Source organism: Bombus terrestris, chromosome 11 (genome assembly GCF_910591885.1).
Source record: "Bombus terrestris chromosome 11, iyBomTerr1.2, whole genome shotgun sequence".
Classification (NCBI taxonomy): Eukaryota; Metazoa; Arthropoda; class Insecta; order Hymenoptera; family Apidae; genus Bombus; species Bombus terrestris.
This window is the reverse complement of record NC_063279.1, coordinates 6,642,885-6,667,924: the sequence shown is the minus strand read 5'-3', so window position 1 is coordinate 6,667,924 and position 25,040 is coordinate 6,642,885. Positions and strand designations below refer to the sequence as shown.

General features: G+C 31.2%; 2 protein-coding genes across 4 annotated transcripts in view; both read right to left on the bottom strand.

The window, feature by feature from the left end:
• Positions 1-13,029, bottom strand: part of LOC100645226 (putative phosphatidate phosphatase) — a 54,291-nt gene extending 41,262 nt beyond the window's left edge. Inside the window, exon 1 of the mRNA XM_048410233.1 lies at positions 12,665-13,029. Within this exon, the coding sequence (XP_048266190.1) occupies positions 12,665-12,728 (64 nt within the window). The 5' untranslated portion in view covers positions 12,729-13,029. The remainder of the gene's footprint in view (positions 1-12,664) is intronic.
• A 3,404-nt stretch (positions 13,030-16,433) lies between these two features.
• LOC100646513 (regulatory-associated protein of mTOR) lies at positions 16,434-24,923 on the bottom strand. 3 transcript variants are annotated; one of them, XM_003399123.4, is made up of 23 exons: positions 24,542-24,923; positions 24,343-24,445; positions 23,699-23,940; positions 23,476-23,622; positions 23,219-23,403; positions 23,081-23,140; positions 22,881-22,981; positions 22,678-22,811; positions 22,191-22,574; positions 22,058-22,132; positions 21,724-21,981; positions 21,478-21,621; positions 21,136-21,391; positions 20,999-21,040; positions 20,662-20,807; positions 20,485-20,582; positions 20,305-20,413; positions 20,069-20,232; positions 19,821-19,991; positions 19,500-19,741; positions 19,269-19,433; positions 18,879-19,161; positions 16,434-18,797 (listed from the first exon to the last, which is right to left on the bottom strand). In XM_003399123.4, the coding sequence occupies exons 1-23, from the start codon at positions 24,698-24,700 to the stop codon at positions 18,602-18,604; spliced, it is 3,864 nt and encodes a 1,287-aa protein (XP_003399171.1). In that variant the 5' UTR covers positions 24,701-24,923; the 3' UTR covers positions 16,434-18,601. The 3 variants fall into 3 exon arrangements, with proteins under 3 accessions (XP_003399171.1, XP_012169443.1, XP_003399170.1); XM_012314053.3 differs by having other exon boundaries at positions 19,269-19,427; XM_003399122.4 differs by lacking the exon at positions 20,999-21,040.
• Positions 24,924-25,040: the final 117 nt, after the last annotated feature.

Below are 25,040 nucleotides of genomic sequence, written 5' to 3'. Positions count from 1 at the left end.
AGATAATTGTCAGGCTCGCTTTTAAGCAAAACGAGGCAATACGGTGAGCAGGTTGTAACAACTGTAGCTACTCGCACGGGATCACACGTGGTCATTATTTATGTAGCCGGACTACGCTCGAGCTCACCGCTGTTGCATATATTTTACGCACTGGTTGAAGTTTCATGATCATTCGCCGGTGATTGTGCCTCGAATTTATTGCTGACCACAGGGGCAGCCGGTAATATTTAGAAATATGCGAGGTACCGTGTGTTTTTGGAGCTATTGGCATGGCTCACGGATTGCCTTTCCAAGAACTCACACACCGTTTTATCGCCTCGTTGAATAGCAGACAAGGGGTGAAATTTTGGCGGGTAATCGCTCCGACATTTCCAGCCGTTTCCAACGCTGTAACGTGCATTTTACTCTTGTTCCACTTTTTGTTTAACTTCAAGCTAAATATACTCCCCCGTCGAATTGTTATTTCTTGTCGTTTACGAAACTTTGAAACTTCTTCGATAAATTGTACGTACCCGTTGATGAACTTTGCGATTGCAAGTAAAATTAAACACTTTGAAATTACAATAATCGCACCGGTATAACGACCTAATGATATTAGCCAAGTTGAAGATTATTATAACGATGATTGATCCTACAAGGAAGCAACGTCTACCGAGACGTAGTTGGATGATTATCCGCGGAATTTTCCAGCTTAATCTTTCCGAGGATGAAGCTCCGCGCTAAAAAACGTTATTCCCCATTTTCACGAATGATAAATAGCTTATACACGTTGGAGTTTCTTACAATAGTACCAGCCAGAGTAAGTAATTTATTTTTTGAAAATTGCATATTGGACGTACACTTATGTAATTTAGAAATTGATAGAAAGTGGAGTTGATCGATTTGGCACGATGTGCTACGTGGTGTCATTCCGACATTGCGTGACCTCCTGTATAATTAAATTACAAACTGCACGTGACGATATTCCTTGAACATAAACGAATCGAAATCGAACGTGGAATAGAATTCGAACTAAACGTAGAATTCGCGTTAAATTGAAACTAAACATAGCAGGCTGACGACCATTGAATTAGGACGAGTTGTTGATATATTCTTAACGTTTTATTACGTCTGTTACTATTTTAATCGCAAGTTGAACGAAGTTGATTTGACTGGGAACAGTGAAAAATGTGAAATTCGTTAGAATAAAGTTAAACTTCGAACTATTCGACAGCCGTTAATGATAATCAACGATAATTATCGCGCGTTCTCTGTCATTCGCCTAATTGGGTTGCAGGCTTATCTCAACCACTATACTCGATGTCGCAACATCCGTTCTGGATAAAAGTACTCTATTTAGAATTTTAATTAACGCTCTATGGTAAATATAACAAGCAAAAACTGGATAAATGCTTCCATTAATTCTGCGTTACGCATGTACAAACTTGTTTGTTCTGCTGTTCGTGAAAAATTGAAATCATTGATATAGATAGTCTCAACGCTTCGCAGGCGGATAACGAGTTTTAACTCCCATTCGATTATCTAAACGTAAAAGGCGAGAAAAAGAAAGAGAGAGAGAAAGAGAGAGGTTTCGAATTAAATTAAACCTAGCTACAAATTATTCTGTTCATTTGCCTCTCCTTATTTATGCATGAATTATTCAGAAATTATGCGTTATCGCTTAGATCCTCTTTTTGCGTGATTTATTTATGAAATGCGTAAGTTGGAGAAATGAATCTCTGGTAAAAATATCGCTATTACTATCACAATATTATTACAAGCGGTGTAATATCCAACTCCCAAACATACACATGCCCCTCCAACTTACATAACGTCACATATGTTTAGCAAAAAGTACACACGAAGATAAGAAAGATATTACCCACTCATAAAGAGAGCCATAATCTTCAAATCCAAATAGTTTACATACAATCGTCATACGTTTGTCAAATTTACGTAACCATCAGTGTTAAATTAATCTAAAAAAAAAAGGCAGCAGAATGGAACCATCGTACGTGGAACGTGCAATTTTACTTAAAAATCGTACGCTTTAATATTCTCGATATTCTTGTTTATAAATTCTATTTATTACGTGATACGAATTAAACAAATAATAACGAGTTCTATACGATTTGAAATACGTTTAATTTACCTTTAAAACATCGATCTCTCTCTTTCTATTTATTACACGTTAAAAATAAATATATATACATTTAACTTCGATAAAACGTAAAAAATGTATTAATGTACGAATAAAAATCTTAAAGATATCAAGACGTAGCTATTATTCCATTTTAAATGACACGGAACGTACGTGATCCAACTACAAACCGACTATGCTTTCTGTTATTTCATCTAACAATACAATGTGAAAGGAGAATCGCGAGCATCAACATGTTTCTCGCGTTTCTCGCTGCCAATAAACGTAATCGATACGAATACGAAAACAATTTGCAGTAACAGTATCCGTGTCGGTAATCTTCCTGGCTGTAATACTCGCGGTTCGAATGCACTTGGTGAACGCGTGTTATGCAAGGACTGATAATGAACACAATACGTGCGTATTATTCGCGATTACGAACGGGACGGGCATATCACGTACAGTCTAAGCAAAACAGATTTAGATCCGCCTTGACATCTATTTGAAAGCATAGGTATACCTCGAGCAGTCGTCATCGACGCGAATTTCTGCACACCGGATGACTAAGCATCCCAACCATTTAACTATACCGTTGCTTCACGCTGCCATTCACCTATCCTTGTCATCGATCGTACCGATAATAAAACGTATCACAAGCGTCTCTGTCACGCTCTTCTTTGTATTCGAGACGCGAAAGTTACTCTCCATCGTTCCGTGCTCTTTTGGCAATAAACAAGCGAACGATTCCACGATCGTCACCATGGCGAAGCTGTACGTCAAGTGTCCTCGATTCTAGCCGCGACTTCCACTCAGACAGATACGTTGTTTAATTTCAAGGCTATTTCGTATAGTTGGAAAAAGAAATATCACGTGTATCGTTGATGATTAATGGGATTCAATTTTGAGAAATGTACAATTCGATTATATCGTTCGAGAATCTTTTGCTTTTGTTTTTGGACAAATTTTTAGAAGTTTGTGGTCGTGTTTAAATAGCCAGTTGTGTATTCTTGTGTTTGTTGTGTATTTGTAGAGTCGCTTAGAATTATCTTAGGAATTATTTGCATACGACTATCGCTTGGAATTCATTTCTAGATACGTTTGTGCGGAAATTTATACCAAATTTGTTAATATTAAAGCTTGAGGTTCTAGTTGAATGTTTTAGCTAGATTTATATTTATAGTTTTATTTCGTTAGAATGTTTTATTATTTTTCTTATCGAATAAGTAAAGATGTGATAGATGGTACATTGACATTGTAGGGATTACAACTGTTACTGTATTTCAACAGTGTTATCTTCTTCGAGATCTTCTATACTGTTTTGTTATATATTATATAAGTAAATGAATGAAGTAACATGAAACACGACTTAATGCGTCTAGCATTGTTACTATTATTGTTACTATTATTGTTACTATTTTTGTTTCATAAAAATCAATCTAACGTGCGTTTACTCGTTAAGTTTTTCCTTTTATACTCGGACGTACATGAACGTTAAAAATTCTAAAGTTCTCCGTTATACCGTGATAACCGACTATTGCTACTATTGTTACTATTGTTTCTATTATTGTTTCTATTATTCTTTCTATTATTGTTTCTATTTTTGTGTCTATTTTTGTTTCTATTTTTCTTTCAAATTTTTTAAAATTTGAATTTTTGAATTTTTGAAAATTTGAATTTTTCAAAATTTGAAAATTTGAATTTTTGAATTTTTGAATTATTGAATTTTTGAAAATTTGAATTTTTGAAAATTTGAAAATTCGAATTTTTAAAAATTTGAAAATTTGAAGTTTTAAAAATTTGAATTTTTGAACATTTGAATTTTTAAATATTTAAAAATTTGAATTTTTAAAAATTTGAAAATTTGAATTTTTGAAGTATTGAATTTTTGAAAATTTGAATTTTTGAAAATATGAAAATTCGAATTTTTAAAGATTTGAAAATTTGAAGTTTTAAAAATTTGAATTTTTGAACATTTGAATTTTTAAATATTTAAAAATTTGAACTTTTGAAAATTTGAATTTTTAAAAATTTGAAAATTTGAATTTTTAAAAATTTGAAAATTTGAATTTTTAAATTTTTGAATTTTTGAATTATTGAATTTTTGAAAATTTGAAAATTCGAATTTTTAAAAATTTGAAAATTTGAAATTTTAAAAATTTGAATTTTTGAACATTTGAATTTTTAAATATTTAAAAATTTGAATTTTTGAAAATTTGAATTTTTAAAAATATGAATTTTTAAAAATTTGAATTTTTGAAAATTTGAATTTTTAAAAATTTGAAAATTTGAATTTTTAAATAATTAAAAATTTGAATTTTTGAATTTTTAAAAATTTGATAATTTGAATTTTTAAATATTTGAAAATTTGAATTTTTGAAAATTTGAATTTTTAAAAATTTGATAATTTGAATTTTTAAATATTTGAAAATTTGAATTTTTGAAAATTTGAATTTTTGAAAATTTGAATTTTTGAAAATTTGAAAATTTGAAAATTTTATTCTATTATTGTTTCTATTATTGTTTCTATTTTTGTTTCTATTTTTGTTCCTATTTTTTTTCTATTTTTTGTTTCTATTTTTGTTTCTATTTTTGTGCCTATTTTTGTTTCTTTTTTTGTGTCTATTTTTGTTTCTATTTTTTGTTTCTATTTTTGTTTCTATTTTTGTTTCTATTTTTGTTTCTATTATTGTTTCTATTATTGTTACTATTATTGTTGCTATTATTGTTTCTATTATTGTTTCTATAATTATTTCTATTATTGTTACTATTATTGTTTCTATTATTGTTACTATTATTGTTGCTATTACTATTAGCTTAACAACTAAGTGATTGCGGATTTTCTCATTAGGTGATATTGACAAAATCCGTAATCACTCAGTTGCCAATCCAATATACTGTACTATTTCGCAATACGATGTAAGATAAGCAAATTTGTTAGAACGCAAGGTACCGATACGCAGAGTGAAGTAATTAGCAAGATAAGAGTTTAAGGAATGAAAGTAAACACGGTGACTAAGACAAGAGGCAATCATAATAAACAATAATTATAAGACAAGCTAATGACTCAGAGCTCTCGAGATAGAAAACACGGCTGGCGTGTAAATTCGCGAATATCTTTACTTAACAACGTGCACGCGTTTATACTTTATCGGTACATACGCAACAACGGAAACGTTTTAAACAAAGATATTGCAGGGTCAGACTGTTTAACGAACGACCTTTTCCAGAGTTGAACCAACGTTATGTTGCGGCGGTAACGGTTTCGAGGCAATGAGGTTCACATGGTATCGCGTTCTCAGTCGCGGATCGTGTCCTTTTCGCCTCGATATTTCATGGCTCGCGGACATACTATTCCCTCACGCTTCCTACTCGCGTACATCGCCGCAACACTCATCTTCCTGTTCCTCGGCTCGACATTTATCCACGGCTGTGACAGATAGGCTCACAGTGTAGAAATTCTCGAAGGAGGGGAGAAAATTAAAGAGGAGAAAAGAAATGGCAACGATCGATGAAAGAAAATACCACAGACGCGTCAGAATGACGTAGTATACACGGTGTGAGGAGAAAAATATAATGAAAGCAGTTGTCAACGATGTGCAAAGTGATTTCAGCATGAATTATAGAGCCGGCTAACCGCAAACGTACTGGTATACGCGCGATTGCTTACGCATTTACACGGATATTGCTCGTGTCTGGTGCCTAATAAAAACCGTAGATTTACCGTAGCAGTGATATCATCCGAGAAAGTGCAGGCGCAATTGGATTATTTAATATGCAATAATTCATCGCGCCTATGGTGAATCGAGGCAAAATTACGATATCAGTACGTTGCCTTTAAATCTTTTCTAATGCTACGCTTGCTATGTAATTTCAAAGTTGTATAATATTATAATTATGTTTTATATATCGCGTATAATGTTCTATATAAATTTTAACATCGCGTATTAGTGTTATATTGTCTAATCTCTATTTCTTTCATCCGAATTGCTACTAATTTTTTTTCTTAAAAAAAAATCTTAATTGTTTAATCGAATTTTATCTTTTATGAAAAGAGGCAGCAACTTTTTGTTTAGAAGAAATAAACAGAAATTAGATAGCTTGATCGTAATTTTGCTGGCCATTGTGTCATTGTATTTTACTATTATATCATTGCATTATTATTAAAATATCGTTTCTCTGAATGCAAAACTGCTATCTTTTCTTTTTTTTTTTTTTTTTTTTTTTTTTTAAAGACAAAAGTCTGGTTGCTGCATTTAATTTCATTGCTTAGCAAAAGTTCCTGACAAATAGTCTTCTTGCAATCTCATCAAACAAATAACACGATATATCGTTATTTTGATCGGTAGTTATCGGTAATTTATGAATGTTCAATTTGTAAAACAACATAGCTAGGCAGTCAAGTATGGTACGTGTAGAAGTTTATTAATGTTACACCTTCGGAACTTCACATTCATTCAAGTATAAACACACGACTGATGTTTCGTAGTAAAATTAGACATCAATCGATCGTAGATGCATCCGTCGAATAAACATTTATCTATACTTCTTTCTCGTATTGATGTAAATCAATCTACCAAAATACACTTGACAGGAAAAAGAACAAAATATCTCGATTCGATCTTTTACTTAAAAAATTGCAAATTTTATATCCTACCGTACCTATAGATAAAGAAGAAAGAGAAAAAGACAATATTAATCCCGTTTACGATCGAACATTGTACTTTAAAAAATCCTCAAACAACCATTAACTAACTAGTATTAATTTTAATCAAATTAAAAAAAAAATTATAAAAATATCTTCATTCTTAACAATGAAGAAACGAAAATATCTTCTTCCAGATTCCTTAAAGATACATCCCAGTAGGGGTTGATAAAATATATGTAATACATTAATTTGCAAAATCACCGATAATAACTTTAAACACTTAAACGAAAAATTTCCTTTCTCATCTTTGTTGTAGAAGATGAGGAGAAAAGAAAAAGAAATGAGGTAATAAAGAGATACGGCTCATATATATATGTATATATGTATATATGTATATATGTATATCAGCTAATATAGAAAGACCACCCTGTACGCGAGAGAGACATTCGTGGGAAGTATTTAACACCGACTAACGAAACGAAGCAACAAGACTATCGAGAGAGCTACTGACCTTCCATTCAGTCATTGAATCAAGGCGATTTTGAGCGGCTAATCTACACTTGCGGCTCGTTGAATGGCTTCGATCTACCATGTATTACAGGGAGGCCTAGTGACACACAGGTTCCGACAAAATTGCCGCTAATGCCCTACACACTGAGCCGGTCCTGTTTGTGCCGCTTAACGAAGTTTGAAAGGGTTCAGTTATTAGAGAGAATCGTAAAAGACACGCTCCGCTCAGTGGCCACCAGTTATACTTCGAAGGATCGAGTATAATACCCAGCAAAAAGTGAACAGCGCGTCAAAGAATACCGGCTAGGTGTTAAAAGGAAAAGCATCCTTTCGAATCTGTTAACTTTAATTCTTATATTCCTTAATGTCCTTATATAGTTTGATTTGTGATTTTTATATTTTGATATTTCTCAAGTTCAAAGTTGTAAATTTAAAATTAATTAAATTGACAATGTCTTTCCGTTTAAATTTCCTCTCGATATTTAGATTCTAAATTTGATTTTCATTCGATTTTATTAAATCTAGATTCTACATTTTAGCGAGGCAAGAATAAGACATTTTTTTAGACGTGTATTTATTGACTCACATCGATCATAACAGTCAGACAGTTCGCACATCGGCATCATTTATTTACAAAGTCATCAAAGACCATACATCACTATTAGATCATGCTAATTCTTGTTCTACTTACAGTTCTTTTCTAAAAACAATGAACAATCCGTTGAGACTGGCTTTTATTTTAAATTACTTTCATCGAAGCAATATCAACGTGTCACTGAAAATTTATTGAAAATTTATGAAATTGTTAATATATCATTATGAGTTAAACGATAAGATTTCTGTAGACTGTGTATTATATATGCGTATACTTTTTAACTCTCGTTTTCTTTAATATATTACTAACTTATTGGCTCGGTAACTTCTTCCATAATGGATTTAAGAAAATACTCTTTTCATTTTCATTTATCAACCACCTTCCTCCCTCGTCACAAGCAACAACATAAATACATAATCACATACTGCCTCCGCCTATTTCCATCGTTATACATACATTACACGCGTACCAATTATTTTAATTTTAAAACACACTCCTATCTTAAATCAACATCCTACCTCCCAGAGCATATACTCTAATATATTTAATAATATAATAACAGCCTACACACTACAGAATATATTATGTCATTACAATATCCAATAAACTATTACTATATAGCATCCAATAAATATTTCAATCACTGAGTTATACGTATTCCAGTCATTGAGAAAAATGGATAATTGAGGAAAATCTTAAAGATGCAGATACTACTAAAGTTGTAAAACTTATATAAATCGACAAAATTGTCATAAGAAATTACAAATTGATCCTTTCAATTACCCTATCAAATTCAGTAATAAACAAGGAGAACCCCAATTAAACAATTATGTATCTAATTAAAACAGAGATCCGCTATTATTCTTAATATGATTTCAAATTTGCCGCGGCTATCGTAACTCGCCTATCGCTGTCGTTGATATCGATAACAGTTGATCGCGATACATTAAAATATAGATTTTAATGAAAGAGAGAAGAAGAAGAAAAATGAGGCAACCTGCACGATTCAAGCTTATTCACGTGTTGAATTGGAAGACAAACGCGCAAACAAAGATGGAACAAATAGACACCTGCGAGCAACTTTCGAGACGAAAATGCCCTCGGCCTACTTCCCGCCATGAATAATACTCATTTTTGCATTATCTGGTTTTCATCTGTGGCCAGTGGACGGTCGCGTTTCTCTTTGTCGAATGAGAGGTACATAATACTTTGTCTCTTCTCTTTCACTCGTAACTTTTGTGAAACATGCCTTCCAAAAACGTGAACTTAATTTCAGAAGTGAATTATGCACACTATTACAACTTATATTAAACTATATACATATGAATCTATGTATTGAGGTAATGTCGTTTTTACGAAAGAAACATCTGAAAATCGAAATGCATATACTTATAAGAATCTATATATTTAATTTTAATTATTAATTTTAATAATAAACGGAACATGCATCTACTGCAAACATAGTCTAAGACACAGAAAAAGAAGAAAAGAAATGAATGCGAAGGTATGTTGTTTAACCTTATAATAGTATAGCACCAGGGAGATTAGGTTAAGTTACCAAGCATAATGATATAAATTTCATATTTTCGATAGCATAAGTAATTATTAATATTTATTTCATATAAAAAGTTGAAAATATGTGGTTTTTTTATATCTGATGTTGTAAAGATTTAGGAAATTTTAAGAATAAAGAAATCATTTTCTGACTCGTTCATTTGAATGAATTCTTCGCTATTTTATCATACCAAAATATCAAAGATAATACTATTCTATTAACTTCTATCTCTTTCTAAGGTATAAAACAGATGTAACTATAGCAGAAATTCATATAGTAAAAACTCTAGAACGTGTGAAAACCTTTTGAATTCGTGACAATCGTCAGTTTTCGTCAGTTTTATTGTATATCTAACACCTGCGTACGCATGAGTCAAGTATTTTTCGTTCCTCTATCTAACCTACAAAGTTTCATCGAAATCTAAAAAATAACGCTCTTGTATATCATCTATTCTGTCTATTACCGATTCTTTTTACACGTCAGAAACTCGGTAACAGGATAATATTTAGAAACTTACATCGCAGCTCAGATTTATGAATCTTACATTTTTTCTTTTTTTACGGATAAGACTGTACGTGAATAATACTATGAATTCATAACTTTAAAATATCAAAATATTCAATAATACACAGTATATTTTTATTCTTACGTGTCCATTTCACCTACGAAGTTGGATTCGCACGTTTTAACACAGCCAGTATCTTTTTCTGTTTTGTCTCTTTTTTTCTTTGTACGTCGTAAATATTCCTCGGTCTTAACGACGCGAAGCGACATTGCTTCGAATGACCATAGATGATGGCGGATGAAACAGCAATAAATCTCGTTTTCGGTAATAAATTTCGTTTCTGACAAATGATTGCACCAACATGAAGAATAAATATCTAAAAGGACAATCAACTTTCTATTCCAACTTTAGTTCCCTTCAAATGTATTCCCATAATAATCTAATTTGCAAATAAATACTTTAAATTAGGTTATAAACTACGAAAAAGTTACTTAATCATCAATATGATAAACTTTTATTCTATCTTTTTATTATTGAATTGTATATTGCGAATGAATAAAGATTTTCTAGTGAAGAAACGTCCAAAGATACTTTTTCCTCGAGTTTTAGCTTATTTTTGTATTCTACAGACGATATTGCGACACCGAGACAGATTCGAGAAGAACAGAATTTCAAATGTGACCTTCGAAAAAATCGCCCAACTCAAAATAAATATATTATTCTGCAACCACGAATTACAAAATATAAATCACAAAAAACCAACACCTGAAATTATTTTAAATAAATCGAAATCTTCCACTCTTCATTTTGTTTTAATTCTGATCTCTAATTTTGTACATCTCATCATATTTATTTATATTATAGATAAGAAACAAAGAAATATTTCTAATATTTTTACAATTTTTTACGATTTGTCTCAATACTCTTTCTTATTTTGAGCAATCCTCATAACTTTGTCTTTTCATAAATTAATAAATCTTATTTAAATTTTACATTAATATTCATGGAATATATTGCGATAAAGACGGTGTAATAAAAGAGAAGTTTCTGGTTTAAAAAGTTTATTGGATTGCCTTAGATATCAAATTTTTATGAAATAGAAAGAATATCGAATAACTGCAGTGTACCAGATAACCCGTTAAACGAAACCGTGTCACCACTTCTCAGATTAAATCGATCGAGCTAAAGGGTGTTACTATTCTCCTGTGTTTACCAAGATAAACTAAACAATTTTTCATAACCTTTCCACAATTCAACGTTCCAAAATCAACGAACTAAAGAAATCAGCAACAAACTAAAGAATTTATTTGGAAGACACGTACGCGCGCAGATAGCGCAATGAAAACATACCTAAGGGATCAAAGGAAAAAGAAGTGCAAACCGAAAAACGTTCGAACGCTTGAAAAAGCATTATCGATATCGCGGCATCGAACGCACGTTGTACGTTTGTTTAGGTTCGCCTAAATTACGTTAGGAGAATGTAGCAGACGATCGATTCGTCGTTCGTGCATTAGAATACTCGAATCTCGATTGGTATGTACCATATAGCATTGGAAGCTCGCCTACCTAAACAATAACCTTCAGACGCGCACAACGTACATTCCGAGCTAGAAAGCGACTCGTATATTTATAATAGTATATATTTGTTCACGACATAATAATCGTACTAATGGTACTAGATGAAAGTTTAATAGAGTAATGACTAGATTATGGATAGTTCTGCAAATTCATATTTTTGTGAATACAATTGAAGAATTCGCACCGTATAGTAATCTATATAGAAATCTTTACAACATCTAACAGATAAAACAATTTTTTACCTAATTTCTAGTTTCTGAATTATATTTATAAAAATATGGATTTTTATAAACATCAGTGGTCTAGTAATGACAATACATTGTTTATTTATAGGTTTATAGTAACGTACGACGTACGATTTCGTATACGAGTTATTTAGTATATAGTCCTTGTATATAGCAGTAAGGTTTGTTGTATATTACTAAAGAATGAGAAAATATCATCTACATACTCTAGATTCAGAGTGAAAGAATATGGAAAACATGAATATAATTTGAATAATGCTATAGTGAAGTTATCTAAGTCAGGAGGTATTATATAAGAAATAATAAAATAAATAGGAAACTAATTTCTAGAAATAAAGTAATACACGTTGCCGAATTATAATCACAACTGACGATCTTAGTTGGACAAACTTCATTCCTTTTGACGAGTAAAAATTATGTCCTCGTAGAGAACCATGGCCGTCGAGCTCTCTCAATGTATACGATGTATACGATCTACATATTTGATTATCTATTACGTCACTAATAGCAAGTTGAACACTTTGTTTTCGAATATAGATCAGTCAAAAACTATTCATAACCAAATTTCACGAATTACAAGTTAAATTACTTAGCTTGACTCAAGTATCTTTCTCACTGAAATAACTCTACTTTACCCTACATTGCAATAGATTCTTAATTCCGTACGAGGTAAGCACCTGCCAATTTAAAGGTTAGTTCGCTGAGAGATCAAACGGGCCGCATGCGGCGCCTCGACTGTCAATCTGACAGCCGCCCGATATAACGTAATCATCGTTCATCGTACTCTTCTGGCGCGGATACAAAGGAATCTCTCCAAGCCAGTCGTTTACCACTCGTGCTACGAATCACGGAAATATTCGGACTATTCGTTCGCGCATCTATACGTACGCATGAATATGTTGATCCACTTACCAATAAGCAAGCACACGAAATCTATAATGATCTTTCGTAGAATCATTTTCGATGATCGATCCATGATGATTTGAATTATAGTACTCTTTTTATCTCGTTGTCTCTCTGTCTCACTTTCTTAAAGTCTTAAAAGGAAGAACGAACGAACGATCGTTACTTAAATGTCGTTACACGGTCGCGAGATAGATAAATGTTAGGAGCAAGACAAACACACGCAGAAGAGTAATGCTTACGCGTGGTCATATAGAAAAACTAGGAAAAAGACCATCTCGATTGCACGGCTCGGAATGGACTAAACGACGCTTGTTGGTAGCTCGCGAATCTACCTACAAACACAGTACGCAACCGGCCCGATCGAGATCCGAGCGACGACTGCGGCTGCGCTTTGCGCCTCACACCGCTGTCTCGTCCGCGCACACATCGCACGTGCCTACCCCGGCCTGAATCACAGTCCGTAGTTTAATAATGGGTGCTCATTGTAACATGAAACAAACATAAAACACAAGTCTCCCCCATGAAACATGAATGAACATTCACCTTTACAATTATATTATTTCGTCTTAGCGAATAATCGTTACCTCTTACGATTCCATCATAAGTAATCAAACGTCATACATAAGTAATTATATGTACATTTTTTTTTATTGATACGACAATAGTCAATAGAAGTGTATATAATGTTTATGGGGATGGCGTTGAAAGAATTTCTAGAGAATGGATTTAGATGTATGGTAAATGGAAAAAATTGTATATATAGTGGTCACAAAAAATTTTGATCAGGTTTTATTTTCACATTTTATTTTCATAGTACCAAGTTTTTGCAGTTATATTAAAATACTATCAAATGATATAAATCTTAATTTGCTTGGACTTAATTAATATGTAAAAGTTATAATAAATACAGTGTTGAACAAATACTTTTTGTTGCCACTAAATACAATTCAATATTGCTAAATGTTTATGATAGTAAGTATAATATAATAGATTTTTCAATACTTTTTCGTTTCAGAGTTCATGTAAGTAGTCAGTAAAAACTTAATACTAATAAACATTTTAGTTTATTGTATTTTAGTTCTAAATTAATCTAAATAATTAATTTGAGAAAATTAAAAATAAGATTGTTTTAAAAAGATATAGTGATTTTAATTGAAATTTTACGTTTGTAAAGAAGATATATATAGGATATCTTAACAGAATAATTTTCTAGGAAAATAAAATAAGTAGTCCGAGTAAGAATGATGTCAAAGTTATCGATCCATAACGTTTTTGGCATTATTTCATAATACTGACAGACAATTTACACAAAAATCTGGGAGTATCTGCAAGGATATGGAAAATAGAGAACAGATAATATCCGAATGGAATACAAAAAATTTCCAAAGATGGATTGCCATCGAAGTGAAATTTCTAAATCGTAAGTCTCATTAGCAGTTTTCGAAATTAGAACTTTCATCAAATGTATAGAAATAGAAAAAGGGAAAGTACACGAACGTTGTAACGAATTAAAGGAATTCACAACCGAATAAAATATTAAAAATCTTTCTTTATTTTATTCTATTAATTCTAAAGATATAAAAATCCTTTTTAATTTTCAATATCAGAAATATATAAATTTTTATTTCATTACATTAAAAAATAATTGCTATAATGGCAAAAAGAAGATTATTCATCTTCAGCTCTTTAATAATTTTATATCCACTATGTTAACTCTTTTTTGACAAAATTTGAAATTGGCCATCAACAGACCATTTACAAACAAATAAATCACAAATTATGACACCTTCTTACCAAAATAAAGCATAATTGTGAATTCCCTTAAAAATTTCTACTTAATCTTAAAATTTAACCGAATTTACTAAACATAATCCTCGTTAGTTTACACAGTTGTTCAGGTTATTATACAATATATTTTGTATATGGTTTCATTTATAACTCAATAACAATTTAAAACACTATATTCTACAATAGTAATTTCAACAAAAAAATGTATACTTACAATATTAATAACGCGTTTAAACTTCCAGGATAACAGGAAAGTATACGGGGAAAACTACTTTATCCTTGTTCACGAATATCATGAAATGAGGTCATTACCCGAACCTATTTTTATCTAGTAACACTGGTTGCTAATACATATAACAGGTCGTTAAAATAGTCGGGACATTCTGTAAAGTGAAAGAAGATAAGATTAAAGAAAAATATGGAAGTAAGGGTAAATATTGTTTAAAGGAAGCGCCTGCCTTAATACCTTTCTTCTTCTTCCGCTCCGTTATAAAACAAACTGTAGATACCTAGATGCACATCTTCCAGGCGTTTGTTTCGCGACAAGCTATACATTTACAGTAGCCTTCATTCAAATCACCCGACACGGATTTAATTTCATTTAAAAATTCAAATTTAATAAATTTAATAAAGATACTGATCAAAATCTGTATTTAAATATGTATATTAGCTGTGGAAAAGATATTATTATTATTATATAATTAATATTATTTAAAATATATCTTTTATATAGAAAAATACTTTTGAAATGTTTTGATCTATATTTATATTTTAATCACTGAGATACCTTCTCTTGATGTCAGTGACTTCCTCTTTCTATTTTTTTTTGTTCATTTTTATTCTGTATTTCTTATTGTTTTTCGTTCTAAGCTTCTTAGTCATTCTTATAGTTGGGACATAGCTACATTTAAAGTTAAAATCTCCGTTGATAGAATTGTATCATTTCCTACATTAATTGTAAGCACAGAATTCGTTCCAGCAACTTTAGCAACGTTTCTATTAAGCTAAAACGCAACTAAAATGCAATATTAAATATGTACTTTATCAACATCTTACACGTTGTATCTACGACTATTTTCTAATCAGAATGCTAAACGAAAAGTTATTTTAAAAACTAAACGTCGGCGCTGTATACACGCTAAGAGGCGGGAAAATATTTGAATTTGCATTAAAACACAGAATTTGTTTTTTATATCTACTATATATATGTAATGATACATAGAAACTACAGAACTACAGAACTACAGAACTACAGAAATAAAAAATTTGAAATTTAGTACTCCCGAACAGAATTGACAAATCGTAATGATTTACAGCAATCCAGTAATAGATCTATCTCTAAGCTATCCTAGAAATAACATTATAACACCTGTTTAATTGGCTGACATTTAAATACTATATTCAAGCAATAATTTGTTACGACTATAATCAACAAGATTGTGATATGGTGAGATTCTGTTGTTAACAGAACCAGTTAAAATATACAAACCGTTAGTTACACTTTGATGACCCATTCCTTCACTCTGATTTACACTTACATTTGCAAAGTGACACTGCAAATCTAAGAATGTTGATGATCTGAATATTAGTAAGTAACTAAGTTCATATATACATATTTACAATGTAGGTTTCTCCTTCCGACATAAACCAGTCAACGACAGTTACACGACTAATCAACCAATTTATACCATATTAGTCAATATGTATTGCTATATATATAATCATGTTGATTCATCGTTTATTCTGTAATAATAATTACATTTTATTTATGTTATGACAGTTATCACTTATTACTGTAACATAGAAATTCAAAAATAAATCACACGATTACATTAAATACTTTGATAATTCTCTAAAATATAATAATAATATGATTAATAATATAATTATTATTCATAATTAGTAATAAAAATTTTTAAGATGTTATCTATTACGTACCTTCCGCCATTATCTAACATTTGCGTTAGTAAATAAACAATTGTGCAAATTAATCTTACACTGAAATAACATAATTATATTATATTTGTTACAAGGCGATCATATATGTATAATAACGGCTACAGTGCAAAATAATACGTCATATTCGCCCCATCGTGAATTATTTTCCTAATGTTTCACGTTTCCGATAATTATCGTTAACGATAGCAATGATGGTGCATCGTATATATAATAATATATACAGAAATAATTCTAGGCGTTTATATAACAATTAATGCTGAATTTAAGGAGTAAGTACCATTTAGATGTCTCTATTAAAATTCCCATCAAACCATGTACATGTTATATGATGTGTCCCGGAAGTTTACAATCAAAATAACCAATGTATTGGCAGAAACACATGTCACAAATTGATAAATTGTAATGCAACATCAATTTCACGATTAAAATATCTTATCTTTTCCATTTAAATAAATATCTCTTTCTCCAAACACAAAGCGTGTTTTTAATCTATATATAAATTTTTATATACACGCACAAAGGGTTCTACGCCACAAATAAACATTATTTGTTATGTACTCCGTTATTAAGTAAAAATTTACTCTTTTACATTTATAGGTGAATATGATTGCACTCAATTTTTGAAACATCTTATATATGCAACTACGTCAGAGATCCTTACTTTATACATATATTTAAAGGATAGCAATCCACATCTCTTATCGCGTTTCTGAATGCTAAATGCTACTAATAAAACTATTGTATATATAATACGAGGAGATAAATCTATATTTTTAACATTGCGGTTTTTCAAACATTACACTTGATATTCTACACTTATGTACATTTTTATTCACGAATTTATTACCTGATCTTTTCTTGCTCTTCCTTATCATTTATGCAATTTAGATTATACTCATATTACTGATACATATGAAATCTGATTGCTTCTTCTTGATATATACCGATGTGGCGTTTCTTTCAAAACGATTACAATATCCATAAACAATAATGGTAGCAATGAAGGGTTACAATAGCAATATAAAATACACACACATACAACGTATAAATATTCATAAAATACTTTCCAAATAGTATAGCGGCTTATTTAGTCAAATACAAATTATATATATTTGCTTAATTATTTAAATCATTTGTCACTGAGAAGGCATTTCCTTACAAACTTTTTAAGTTTTAACATGATAAGAGGTATTTTCACAAGTTACAAAGAGACGCTTATAAACCATTATTACTTAAACGCAACATTAATACCATTTAACAAATAATGTTATTATTGATAAATATATGATACATAATATTTACAAAAACAATTCTTTTTCTTTAAAATTGCAACGAAAAGTTTCATAATGAGAAAATTATAAATAAAAACATATACATAAAGCAAATTTACAACAAATTTTTCATTAATACAGAAACATTGTTTCATATAGTTGCCATTTTAAGTAATTTATTTCGGTCCTTTTAATCTTTACTATATTTATTCTTTATTATTGATCTTTATTATTATTGATACTAGTCATAAACTAAATGTAGTTAAATTATTTAAATAAATTCTAGCTCCAAGACTAAAATTTTGTAAAAATATTAAGAGATAAAAAGAGAATTAAGGGAAGGAATTATTAAGATGTGAAAAACAATTGAATCTTCTATTACCTAAATTTATATGAAACGTTATTCATAAATCTAATTGGAGCTAATTTTGCATGGCACAATAATCAAGGTTATTTCCTTGCGAATGTTACAAGCTTTATTAAATATTAAACACATTCATACATACATTCAAATCTTTTTCGTTGCATCACATACGCATATATTATGCATCATTATTCGTAAGAACATCAAATTTTTTTCAACTGCGTTTCAAAATATTACATTGCCCTTGCACATGTAGCTTGTATTATCTTCTCTTTGGTCGTCCCTAAAGACTTTAGTTGCTTCACAGGTTTTGTAATCACAAGAATTATTGTTAGTTTCTCCACATAAATTAATTCCAAGGAAAGGCGTTTGTAGATACGAAAAAAACGCAGTAGAAAATCGTAAATAAGTGAAAAATAAGAATACACCTTCTAATTTTCCTAATAAAGTCCAATATTACGCCCCTAACATTTGTTTTCACTGACTATTAGTGTTAAGAGTATCAAGTACCATTGATTTACATTTGTAAAAATAATTTTACAACAATTCCATCTCTATTAGTCATCTGCGTGATTCAGACGCATATGCTGTGATAGTATTGTCTACGCAACCAGCTGCTAGAATCACACGATAGGGATGAAAACTTAGACAACTTACTGGACTAATACGAGTGGCCATAAATCCTTCATGAAATTTTATTGTGTTTAGGTGTTGACCCATAGTGTTATATACACTTATACAGTGATTCGTTGATCCACTGAAAAGAATATGCATATATAGATCTGAAATAATCTGTATAATTTTACTATAATTCCGGTCAATAATATCCTAAACTTACCACGCAAAAATATCAGCCATTTCATGTGCTGCCAATGCTGTAATACCTTGTGTTATCTGTACAGTGCTCACAGAAGAATTTTTTCTAAGATCAAATATTCTAATATCTCCTGAAGATGATCCAGTGAACAGTTGCGGTGCAGATCTTTCACATTTTCTCAAAGATGTGCCTAGCACCCATGCTGTATGCTCTCTCCAAATCATAACTCTTGATTCTAAAGGGGGCAATCTTCTATCAAATAAACGAACTGAACCATCTCCACAACCTACTGCCATCATGGCACCTATGTGTAATTAAATAAAATAATGTTTACTTCTATTACATTTTACGCCTTTTACATGTATATCTTATTCTGCAATTAAATTAATATAAAGTATGTAAGAAACTAACCTATACCATCGACATCAACGCATGTAGCACAACAATCAGCACCTGTTGGTATATCTTGTTTCTTTAATTCAGTCTCTGCATCCCAAAGTCTGACAATACGAACATCACCTGTTACAGCCAATGTAAGGGATCTTTGCTCCCACTTAGTAACTAATCCAGCTGTTGCTACAAACAATTTTAATTAATGTATATAGTTGCAATAAATACACTGATATTCTAGAATATACATACCGGTAGTTGCTTTTGTAGCAGGTTGTATATCAGCCATTGCTTGCCAAGCAGTAAGTAAAACTGGATCGCGATTTAACATACTACTATAATTTTTCCACACTCTAACCGAACCATCGTCAGATCCAGCCATTAATAACGTTATATCGTGAGCATTAATAAACTCCAGCGCTGTAATACGAGACATTTTATTTCCATGACTTGCACAATAAGTTAACTTTGTACCGGTTTGACAATCCCATACCCTGTAAATAAATAATTTATTAAGTAATATCATGTCTCATATGATAGTAATAAAATTAGACTATATTAAAACTTAAATACCCGAAATAATCTTTCAATGCTACAGCCAAATGAGGTTCAAAAGGATGAAATGTTAAAACTTCTGGAGAATGTGAACACCTTGTATGAAATACTTGTGATTCTACCCTACTTTGTACTGCACGTAATTGTTCTTCTCTTGCATCACATCTTTGTTTCTTATTTCTTAAGTATCTGAATATTAAAAACTGCAAGTTAGTTTTTCTCTTTGCAATGATACAATAGTAAGTAATTACATTAAGTATTCTTACCGCCATTCTCTTTCATAATGTGCTCTACTTTCCATGTCATTCATTGATTCAGTTTCAATTTCTAAACTAACAGGCTGAGCAAATTGAGCACAACTCCACTCAACAAATTGTGAAGTAGTTAATGGTGTTTTAATTCCAGCAACTTCATCTGCTTCTTCTGAAATCTGCAATAAAATACCGCTATAAATATAAGTAAAATATAGCATTACTCATAAATGACATCAAGTAATTCTTACTGTGTTGGGAATTGGTTTCCTTGAACGATTGCCATGCAATGGTATTCTCGACGAACGTAATAAATCTGTCCCAGAGTTTACTGTAGGTGGTGATTCTCCTTTGCTATTACTTTATTTTATAATAAGTTAAACATAACAGTATAAAAATCATATATAAAAATATATCAAATATTGACTAACCTTAAATATGTGGTACGATTTGATGGAGAAGGCGGAAGAGACAGTGACGAAGATATTTTTGTTTCAATTACTTCCTTAGGTGCAGAGGATTCTTTGACCTGCAGTTAAGGAATATTGTATTATTTCATTAAATTTTGATATAAATGAATGTAATCATTATTAAATCATCATGTTTACCTGATTTCGAATATGATTTGTGACCTTCTGAGACATAGTAGCAACCACAGGATGAGGATCATTGTCAAGACTGCATAATCCATGCCACAATTTCATATATACACTACCATAGGAAAGACTTGGTAAATTTCCAAGAGAACTGTGCCCTACAAATAATAAAAAAACACGGTTTATTGTATTTTATTTTTAATATAGAAAAATATCTGTTCCTTACGATAATGTGCTTGTAAATAACAAAATAGTGATATAGCATTGGCTATAAATTAAAAATTACGAGATCTAAAAATGAAGGATGAACTATGTACGAACATGCAATGGAATTTCCAATCATTATTACCAAGTGACTCGCAAGGTTTCCTCACGAACTCCCAATTATTTCCTGGTACATGAATGAAACAATACAAGGAACTGTTATCGAAAATCCGGCAATAAAGCTAGTAACTCTAGCTAAAAGCAACACATTTTATCACTTACCTAAGCTACTAATAGACGACGACGACGACACTCTTTTAATACGATCCTGACCAAATCCATCTGTACTATCCACACTGTATGTGTTGTTCGGAGAAAGCATTTTCAACCTATCTCTAGAACTAATACGTCTCATTCCGCTAAATGGCGATAACGTTTCCACTACGAGATCTTTTCGACTATTTTCTTCAGCCAATGCTAATGTTACAAACGAATTTTCAAAATGTAATACCATCCACTGAAGTGCTACTACTAATTCCTGTAAAATAATTCATAATTTTTTTCATATTAAGAATATTAAGTATATAATTAAAATATGTATTGTTATACGACAAACTTACATACTTTTCTAACTAAGGGACACATGTCATGAGACACAGTATTAATAAGCGTCATAGCTATAATTTGATCAATATTATTTGCATGTTCACTTCGTGTTGTTACACTATTTATGAATGTTCCCAAAGCATAAACACTCGCCGCTCGAACCTATATAATTTTATTTCTTTTTTAAATACATTACTATCATCATGCATAAATATTAATACATTAAATAAATGAATTTGACCTCATCATGAAATGATTTTATACCTCAGGAACTGGGTCCTGTAATAATATAAACAGTTTTTCGTGGGCAATGTCTCTGACTCCACACCATCTTGCTTTGTCATAATTATGCCAAAGTCTCGCGAGACACAAACATAGCCATTGTCGTAATAAAGCATTTGAATCTCCAAGTTGTTCCAGACAAATTGATACGAGACTGCCATGATTTGCAGCGACTTGACCCGGTCGATAATCGTTTACAATGCTAGCCAAAACAAATGCCGCTAACGTCCTATGTTCACTCTAAAACAGAATAAACTTGTATAAAAAAGTTGCATGAAAAAATTTTTCGATAAAATTATGTATAACAATATAATACCGGTATAGAAGTATCCTGAAGAACAGATAAAAAATATTTATGCCCTCCATCTCGTACGAGATCTGCTTGACAAGTCTAAAATATAATAAATAATTAATGAAAGGTTTAAGATATTGAAATTCTTAACACTTACACTATCAACTGCAAGAATCTTTGCCCAAATGAAAACAAGTAGTGGACGTAGTTCTCTGGCATTACTTTGAAGTAATTTTAAAACATATGGAAAAATGCCTACACTAAGAGCCAAGTTCACTGCCCATGGACCAAGATCAAGAAAACGCCCTAATAACTCTAACGCTCTTAGTCTATGAACTTGACTTAATAACACTTGTAGTACTATTGGCAGTTGCTCTGGAGGATTGCGATTCTTAGAACCTAGTGTAAGCCATACTTGAAAGGCTGTCAATTGTTCTTCAAAAAAGGGTGAATGTATAAATTGATCTTCATTTTCAAGAATAGATGGCAATTGTGCTAAGCAGAGATCAAGTGCCAAATCCCATGCCTGCCACATAGGGTGCTAAATTGGTAAGAGATAAATATATTAATGAAAGAATAATAATAGATAAAACAAATACCTAATTTTTAGAAAAATATTAAAGTTAAAATATTTTTCTATTTACCTGATAAGTAGGTGGTAATTTTGGGCAAGAAACTGGAGTGCAGTCATATGAGCGAAGTATTCTTTCAGCAAGTAAGAAATTTCTAAATAAACTAGCTACTAATAAATCTTGCCTGAATAATCTCTGAAATAAATCTATAAATCGAATATATTTAGTATTTGTCATTTATATATCCTAAAAACAATTATAGTATACAAATTTACCTCTTGGCAATGTGTTCCATGCAATAGTGTCAGTAATTGCTGTAAAAATCCAATTAAGTTCCCCTAACATTGTTCTTCTATCAGTCAATTGTCCTGGAATTCTGAAATGTATTTATCATAATTTCAACATTTTATTTCATTCAAGAAAATACTACATACATAAGTACTATAAACTTGTCCCTACTATATATAATTCTTACTTGTCAATTAAATCTAGTGATATTTTTGGTACCAACTTTGATGTATTTTGCATGACAAACCTACAAAAGAAATAAAAGTTTAACTCTGGTCTTATACGAAATTTGGTATATCTTCAACAAATTATATTTCTATTTTACCATCGCAATGCTATTTTTATTGGAGTTGTAAGACATGATGTAAATATGTCTGCAGGTAAGTCTGGATTCATAGGTAAAATTTGATTAGCAGCGCATGCTGCCAATTGGATACAATTTTTATAGGATGGTGCAGTGGCACTTGCAACTCCAGTTGCACGATTTTGCTGAACTGCCTGCTTTTCCATCTATAAGGTAACATTTTCAATATGGTTACATATGACAGTTACTTTTACTTAAATCTCTCTTAATATTTATACCTCATATTCTTTCTCGTGTTGCTCTGCAAATTGTTGAAAAGACTCTACAATGATACCTGCATTGGAGCAGTCATATACATAGATGCTAGGTGCACCCATCCATGTCTGTAAATCATATACAGACAAAGGAATGTATTGTGTATATGTCTGCAATAATAATGTGATATTAAAAACACTTATCAAATTATTATTTACAGTAATTAAAATGCTTGAGTTTACTAACTCTATTAAATACCCAAATTTCACCATTACTAGTAGGTTTAGGAACACCATGACCATTATAATGAAAAAGAACTCTTTCCTCCTTTGCATTTCGTCTCAAAGAAGTACACAATTTTTTAACTTCTTCAACAGTGGGGTCTAAACTTTGTTTGTAACGAGCTCTTGGTTGCCATCGTTCATACTGTTTTTGTAAATTAGAACCTATAGTTTCTAAAGCTTTCTGTGGACTTACTGACAGAGGATCTATAAAATTTTAAAAATTATAATTGTTCTAATTGTAATCAATAACAATTAAGTTTCAAGTCACAATTAGATCATTTGAATGGAATAATTAAAACCAGTGCAATTTTTGTTTATAATTATACAATTATACAAAACTATAAAATAATGCAATCACAAAAAAGAAATTATGCATATTTGAAATAACCAGTAAAAGAAAACCGAAGGAAAGAAAGCAAAAGAACATTCTCATACTACAGATGAAATATTCATATTAATAATAAATATAACGCCATCTACAGATTATTTACTATAATCGCGTTCATTTACAGACTGCTGTCATCCACATGCATAACCTCAAAATGCATTACATAATGGCAATGGCAGCGGGGAATTGTGGGGATGTAAATAAACTAAAATAAATACCGATCCAACACTCGAGACGTGCGCACGGTTGCGTCTTGACAATGTCCGGTGGATCAACACCAACGTTTAAACATAAAACTAGAGCCACGCTCACAGTTTTCATCTAGAAAATAGAAATTTATAAAACTCTATCATAGAACTAAGTACATAATTTTTCAGGGTATATCAACCAAAGAAGCAAAGAAAAAAAGTAACAAACCCGTTCTTTCATCCTCCATGTCTGTGTAATGCAATTTACGCCTTCAATTGTCGCTGTATGCCGTGGTTTGCAAAATGCAAGCTGCATTTTCCAATCGTCCTCCTCCGTCGATTTCAAATTTTCTTTCTCGTGGCATGGCTTTGAGGCAATTACTGACATTGTAAGCCCGTGACTCGGGAAAAGTTTATATCTTACTTTTTCGAGAGACACGTTTCGTTCGTTGAAGATCTTAAATCGATATTACATAAAGATGAATTGAAACTATCAACTGACAATATTCAATAAACGACAAAAGCACAAACGACTTTTAACAGAGCACAATTTCGTAAGTTTACTTCATCAGCCGCCATCTTAAATCCCTAACGATGTTACCAATGAACTCTCACGAACTCACGAATCCGCAGATTTTTTGATCGCAATAATCGTGTACAGATGGTGCCACCTGTTACCCGCGTTATTTTTTAATTTCCTTCCTCGTTTAAGCGTTATTGAAATTACA